General features: G+C 39.8%; 1 protein-coding gene across 1 annotated transcript; it reads right to left on the bottom strand.

Moving 5' to 3' along the window:
* Positions 1–471: 471 nt before the first annotated feature.
* Positions 472–6,858, bottom strand: LOC104155350 (radial spoke head protein 4 homolog A-like). Its single transcript, XM_009710560.1, has 6 exons — positions 6,760–6,858; positions 6,020–6,251; positions 3,616–4,371; positions 2,320–2,470; positions 1,374–1,491; positions 472–712 (listed from the first exon to the last, which is right to left on the bottom strand). The coding sequence occupies exons 1-6, from the start codon at positions 6,843–6,845 to the stop codon at positions 472–474; spliced, it is 1,584 nt and encodes a 527-aa protein (XP_009708862.1). The 5' UTR covers positions 6,846–6,858.
* Between the last annotated feature and the right edge of the window lie 600 nt (positions 6,859–7,458).

Raw genomic sequence — 7,458 nt, 5'->3', positions numbered from 1 at the left:
CGGGATCGTCACGGTGCGCCCAGCCAGGAACTTAGCGCGCTATCTACTGAATTTAAATAGCAGGCTTTCACACATAAAAGTGACGTTGTTATGTAATTAAGTTTATTTTTTTTGAAGTAAAATCTATATAGGTATTGAAGTGCGGGTTAGAAGAACAACGTGAATGTTTGGTGGATGGTGGTTACTTAGTTCAAAGCAGTAGTGTTTTAGGGAACGTTAGCGGACTATGTTTGCTGCGCTTCTAAAAAAAGGGTACTTCATATGTTGCCTTCAGTGAAAGCAATGCGGCCTTTGTGCCAGCGCGGGTGGGCTCGGGGGGCACGGAGGGATGGGAAGGGCGCTGCAAAGAAGAGCCTAGAGATAGCAAAAAAGAAGGCATGGTCCAATTGCATTTCTTTTAAGGTCAACTAATTTATGAAAATACTATTCATGTTTAAACTTCTAAAATAAAAATATGTTTTCTCCCATTTTTTAATCATCATCCTCCTCTTCATCATCCTCAACGTCTTCCTCATCTTCCTCTTCCTCAGCTGATGCTAAGGCTTCTTCCCTCGCAGCCTTGAAAGCCAGTTCCTCTTCCAGAGTGGGGTCACTCGCCTCGGTGACGTCTGGCCCGCTCGGGTATTCTGCTTGCACCGGCGGAGGCAGTGCGGGAGTGTGGTTCTCTGGACTGTATTTGTGACCCCAGCCAAAGTAGATATTATCAAATTTCCTGAGAAAAAAAAGTGAAAGATCACACGTTCTCCCCCTGAAAAAACATCAGTGGAGATACTGTCAGGCTTCCTTACCCTGCTGTGCAAAAAGTTACTGTGGTACAGATAGCCGGTAACAGAAGTATTTAAAAGATGGCACCTCTTTTTAACTGCTGTAACTGTTGATTAATATATCTTCCACTTTAATATCTCCAAATGATAAAATGATGAAGGCTGTACTCTGGCAATACACTGTATTGCAATACGACTCCAACTTCACATTGGTAACATAGCGCCGTTTCTGACACCAACTCCAGTGCCCATTGAAAAGCACATAGAGGTAATGACTGTACCATGTATAGTGGAAAACAGTGAACATTAGTACTACAGAATGTAGCTGGTTTTGTAAAAGGTACCACAATATAGATTTTAAATCAAGGACTGTGCCCAAATACTAACTGGACATTTATATCCATTAACTTTATACTAGCCTTGCCAATGATTATTCATTTCCAGTCTTCAATACATATTTACGGTTGCTGTACACATTTAAGTGGCCTTCTCCATAATAGTTAGAATTCAGTCAATGAATTGATAATAAAGCAACTTTGACTTCATTAGACAGGTATCTGTGTTTAGCATATACAGTCTGTGTTGTAACCATGTCAACGAGCTACTCACTTGCCAGATGCAAAGGCATATGCTCCGGGCCATCGGTTAGACTGGAGGATTGCAACAGCGTATTGCGGGATCAGGTTTGTAGAAGGCTGAGCTGTCCAAGCAGGCATGTTTTGAATTCCTGGAGGTGGCCAAACACACACAGTCTATGCATAAATTGACTTACGAGCCTCTACAACATATTTAAGACTGACCTACAAGACTTTCACAGAATTCAAGCAGTGGTTATGTTAAGTTGCATGTTAGTAGAGCCGGAAGTCAGAAACGATAAATGTAGGCACTGTATTCAAACAGCTGGTTTGGATGTATGGGTAGGTAGCATAGGGATGCTATTAGAGCCATGTACACGAAAGATCATGCTCCTGAAATTCAGTAGTACTCACGGCTGTTTCCTTTGTCAAGGACTTTTTATCACTTATGGATAAATTATAGATATTTCACCTTGATCAAAGAACGGAGAGTAGGAAAATAATTCACTATTGATGTAATCTAATATTCAGGTTCCCATGTTCCCATGATTTACTGCAGGATCATGCTACAGGATCTAAATTCTTATTTGTATATTTATGCATGCGTGTACGTATATATATTTTTTCATTTCACATGCACACACACTTTTTTTTTGCCTAAAAAATGATGGAAAAATAGCTGAATGTATTTCATGTAGTGAGCTGTCTTGAACTTGCAGTAGCCTGACAAGTCTGAGGTATTTTTTCCCTTTATTCTCAACCAGAGTGTTAACTAGTAAACCCAGTTATTTTAGTTTTAATGTCAATACTGTTAACCATTTTGCTTTTGATCAATTTTGTAAAAGAATGTGCTTACCCTACAGGGGCAAACTATATCGCTTCATGAAGTGTCAGAGCCCTATAACGTCAAATATTTACTACCTAAAGGCCAACATTCCTAGTGGCGCTCTGTCAAAAACTTCATATTCCATGAAGAATACCTTCATCTGCAGAGAGTGGAGTGAGAAGAGGTGGTCCTATTTCTTGCTGTAGTTCATCTGGCTCCTCTGCTTTCTCCTGCTCTTCATCTTCTTCTTCTTCTTCTTCTTCTTGCTCTGATTTTTGAAAAGGATTAATCCAAACACAGCGACCCTATAATGGATAAGGAAAAATAATAAATACATGTAACAATCACTGAAAGAATGCAAGCCCGTTAAAAGAATTGGTGCTGGCACACACACACACAGTTAAGGGAGGGGGCGGAGAAAAGAAAAATATATATTCCATAATTGATATATTGTTGGCAGAATATTGTATCCTCTTGGCAGAACGTCGCCTATATCCCTCATTCCTCCCTCACCCCTGCTTACTATTTCAAAAGAACCTTACACCTCTGTCATCAGCTTCTTGTTATTTTGTAGTCTTCAGTTCCTTGCCAGTTGGTTTATATCCTTGCTAGATTACCAGGTACTGCAAACTAAGAGGCTTAACTTATGGACTTTGTCCCTTCCTTTTAAAGTCTGCCTTGTTATTTAGCTACCAGTCAGAGGAACATAATAAAATGCTCTTAAGATTCTAATGCATAGAGATTTTATTTTTACAACTATTGTTTTGCTGGTAATAATTTTAAGCCTTATTTCCTATCATTTACTGTTATTTTACGCTAGTGTGCTTGAATTGGTCGACTGGCCAGCAAGTCATCCAGTAATGATGTTCAAATTAGTAATACCTCTTTCCAGCACTAGCCTGGTATCACAAGGTTTTAAGCTTTTTCGTTTGCATGTTTCACAGCAGAAAGTAAGCAACAAAAAATAAACCAGAAGAAAACATCAAATAAGTTCCATTTAGCATAGAATCATAAGCTATTTGCATTTTAGCATCCTACCCAAGAAAAGAGAATTTAAAACATTTTTGTTAAGAAATGACTTCAAAAGAGAAAACCTAATATGGAAGATTACCAGAAATTATTGTTATCTGTCAAGGCCTAACTCCATACTGTTATCTAAAATTAGGTTTTGGTCTCAAAGAACACATCATTGAAAAAAGTACTAAACCTAGAAGGTTCCTAAATATATATACATATATATAAAAAAATACATGCTATATGTAAATATGTGCAACATATATATTTTATACTATATCAAATATATTTTCTGTAGAAAAATATTTCCGTCCAATACCATTTCTGGTGAATAGTTCAAATGTGCAGGTGAGGAGTGTCATTTACATTCTGAAACCCTGCAAGTACTACCGTGTGAATGGTATCTGAGGTCAATGTGAGCTATGCCAGAACATACCTGCTCTAGGATACTCTGTACATGGTGTACCCATGTGGAGAGAGAATCCACCATTTCAGGCACAGAAAGAGGCTGAAAATCAGGGTTTTCTTCATATGTATCTCTTCCTCCTCCTTCCCCCTCCTCCTCTTCATCTCCTTCCTCCTCTGCGAACTGGTAAAATCCAATAGGAGAGATCTGGTCTGCTGAGATCCGAGCTATCTGTGCACGCAGATAATTGGCCTCATTTCCAGGGAAAGGAGGAAAGCTCACAACAGGAGCATCCAGCCTACCGGTGAAGAACTTCTTGATTTTCCTGGCACAGACAATCTGGGCTGGTGTCACTGGAGGCAACTTCACCCAGGGTTTACCTGGCTCATTACAAACAAAGTAGATATATTTATTAGCCCCAGTCCCATTTTCTTCTTTTGGGATGACAGGTGGGGGCTTATAGGTGGACTTTGGTGGTTGGTCTTCTTTTTCTTTGTCCTCATCTTCCTCTTCAACCTCACCCATCCCTTTCCTTCCTTCCTCAATAACTTCTTCCTCTTCTGTTTCCTCCTCCTCTTCCCCCTCATGGTACTGTACTTCAGCTATAATATAGTTCATCTCCAGGCCCAAAATTTTGCCCCAGAAGCGACAGGTCTGGATTGGCTGAACACTAATTAGTTTTTTAAGGGCAAGGAATATGTGATAGGATTCATCTTTGCTCAAGCCAATTCCAGCCTGTTCAAAATAAAAGGCTGTTTCCATCACATTAGGTAGAGGGGTCTCTTCCTGGGAAAGAAGATCCAGAGTTAGAGCTGAAGAAAAGCATAATTATCTATTTGAAAAATTAAACATGTTATCCACTGAATATTATACTTTACTTTCCTGTAGTGCCACTCATTCTGTCAAAGTGCTTTGCAGATATTCATTCACTAAGTCTTCTACTGTCATTTAGAAAAATTTAAAATGCCATTTTAAGGGTAAAGAAAAGAACACAGATGAACTGCAGCTTTTAGAATACAGGATTTCAAAATTCAGACTCCTAATTACTGCAAAATAAGGAAAGTCAGAGTTCTTACACAGGATCTTCACAGGACTTCAATGCTAGGGCATGTAAGAGGCCTTGACGCCCGCAAATAGTGTTACTGTGTTTCCTTCTGTTTGTGACAGGTGCATTTGGGGAAAATATAATACATATTTTATATATTTAGACACAAGATCAGCAATATTTCTCTGGAGTGAATGTTGTTCTTTTGAAAACCTTTGCATAAAGCTCCCTGCATTTTTAAAAATTCTGGCCCCTGCTCTTACTGAAGTTCATAGTAAGACTCCAGCTAGCTTCAGTGGAAGTAGAACTAGGCCAATAATGAAGATTTCATGAAATATTTCCATTTGCTTTATCACTCTTCTCTTATTTCATGGGGGTAGGTGATTATGTCACACAGACAAAGATATTGGAAGTTATACATGGCAGGGTAGGGAATTTGGAAGAAGTAGCGCTTGTTTTGTATGGAATTTCTTTGGTCCTTCCAGGTTTCTTATATCAAAGCAAGATAGACAGGAGTATGAAAAATTCAAAATTCCTTTCTGAAATACCCTACTTTTTTCCTCTTTTACCATCGTATACTGTTACTGTAAAATAAGTAATAGGCTATGGAAAAGATGAAAGACTATCTCTTCTGTTGTTAGTATTTGTATTCTGCAATGTCAATTAATTTTAATATATACTGGTAACGTCATATGAAAAACAACATCTTGTTGATTAGATTCCCTTGGTTATTATGAGAACTCTCTTAATTTTTCATTGGGTACAAATGCTTCTGCATGTAAGCAACTGAATACGGAAAAATCCCCTGGTTTAAGAAGTAGCTTTTCAATTCTAGTAGTTCTTCATTATAACCATATTTTTTTATTTGGAGAAGAACAGACTGGAACCACAGCTGGAGCTGGACAGATCACAAAATTCTCCATTCTATATTTTACAGTGGCAGCTCTGCACAATATTCTCGAACTGGTGTCCAGAATTATGGTCACTTTAGGTAAAGAAATGTCACTTTTAGATAAAGAGAAGAAATTTGGATGCAATATTGTGTGCTGAACTAGCATATGGGAGATATTGTAAACCTTACTTTCTGTTCATCATCTCTGGAACATCTATGATTTTAAAGGCTCAGGATATTAGATTTACTACAGTAAAAAATCCTGAGTAACCAGATGGGTTTTCTTCTTTACAACTATACGTGGCACCAACTCAGCTATGAAGAAGGTACATGGTACTGTGGCTGCAATTATTTTTATAGATCTATATGTATATAATTGTGAGAGACAATACTACAAAGGAGACCACAACTTCCTCCTTTCCTCCTTTCCCTTCCCACCATCCTCCCACCCGTTCCCTGGTATATATGATATCTATTTTTCTCTGATAATAACTCACTATCTCTTCTTCTAGTTCTTCATCTCCTTCTCCATTTGCTTTGAGGAACAAAGCTTTACACTTTTCTGCAGCTTCAAATGTTGGAAGAATCTCATGTTCATCTCGAAGAGTGTCCATTTTTTTCTGAAACTGAGCCCACTTCACATCCTTGCTGACATTCTCAATTATGTCTACTGCGTTTGTGGGCTGTTCATCCAGGATCTTTGTTAGCATATTAGCAAGATGATCATATCTGTCATATAAATGTAAATATTATTGGCCTGCTACAAAAAAGGCTTAGAGTATTATCTTTTTAATATCAAAAGTAGAAGCTAATCATCTGGAGCTTTGGAGAAATTGTTGAAATAGTTAGATGAAAGGGGATCATGGAGCATTATGGGAAATTAGACATGAAGCTAGCATGATTATAATATACTTAGGAGTAGTCCCATCTTTCATTTTTGGTATATACCACACCTGCCTCAAGAGCTGAAGCTGAATTTAAACTTGCTCTTAATCAAATCAATTACCCTTTGAACTCTATAAATTCGCTTAGGAATTTTGATTCTTGAAGATGTTGGACACATGCAAGTATCACATAATGATGAACTATTGCATTTATAACGTACTCTCCCATTCTATATATACCCCCCCGGTATCCCTCCCTTTCTTAATATAACCCTTTGCCCTTTTACTAACACTGCTTTTCTCTCCACTCATACTTCCTACCCCTTTCAATTGTGTCCCTTTTTCAGACTTACAAGTTCAGGCCAGATGTTGTGCTGCTCTTCAGTAAATAGGCTTTTGCATTCTGAATTGCCAGCATTCGGGATTTGGGATCGGGCATCTGATCATCATATGAACTGTATCCTGGCTGATAAAGACCATACCCTGGTTCGTGTGGCTGATAAGGGCCGTGCCCACGTTCATAGGCTTGATAGGGATCTTGTCCTACTGCGTATGTCTGATAGGCACTTTTTGGTTCCTGTGTTTGGTAGGGGTCTAATCCTAGCGCATATGACTGGTAGGTGCTTTGCCTTGCCTCCTGTGCCTGGTAAAAGTCTTGGCCCAGCGTGTGTCTCTGGCTGATGTTTATTTCTGGCACCTGTAGTTTGTGAGAGGCTTGTTCAGCTCCCCGTGGGTGATAGAGGTGGTGAGTTGGGGTCTGTGATTGATACGGCGCTTGTCCCGGTGCATGGGTCTGGCCAACACGTCCTCTTTGGTCTTGTGCTTGGTAGGGGCCTTGGTCGGGTGCTTGTGGCTGACAGACGCTCTTTCTCAGTCCTTGTGGCTGATCAGACCCTTCCCTTACCCCTTGGTGTTCACGGGAAGCTGGTCCCGACTGCTGAGGCTGATAAGGGTCTCGTTCAGGCTCAAAGCCCTCAGAAGGCGGCTGCCCGGGACCCCCCTGAGGCGGGTGGGAGGTGTACGGCTCGGGCAGGTCGGGGCTGTGTCCGGGC

This window comes from Cariama cristata, unplaced genomic scaffold (genome assembly GCF_000690535.1).
Source record: "Cariama cristata isolate BGI_N322 unplaced genomic scaffold, ASM69053v1 scaffold41511, whole genome shotgun sequence".
Classification (NCBI taxonomy): Eukaryota; Metazoa; Chordata; class Aves; order Cariamiformes; family Cariamidae; genus Cariama; species Cariama cristata.
Note: the sequence above shows the minus strand (reverse complement) of the source record. Positions and strands in the feature narration are given on the sequence as shown.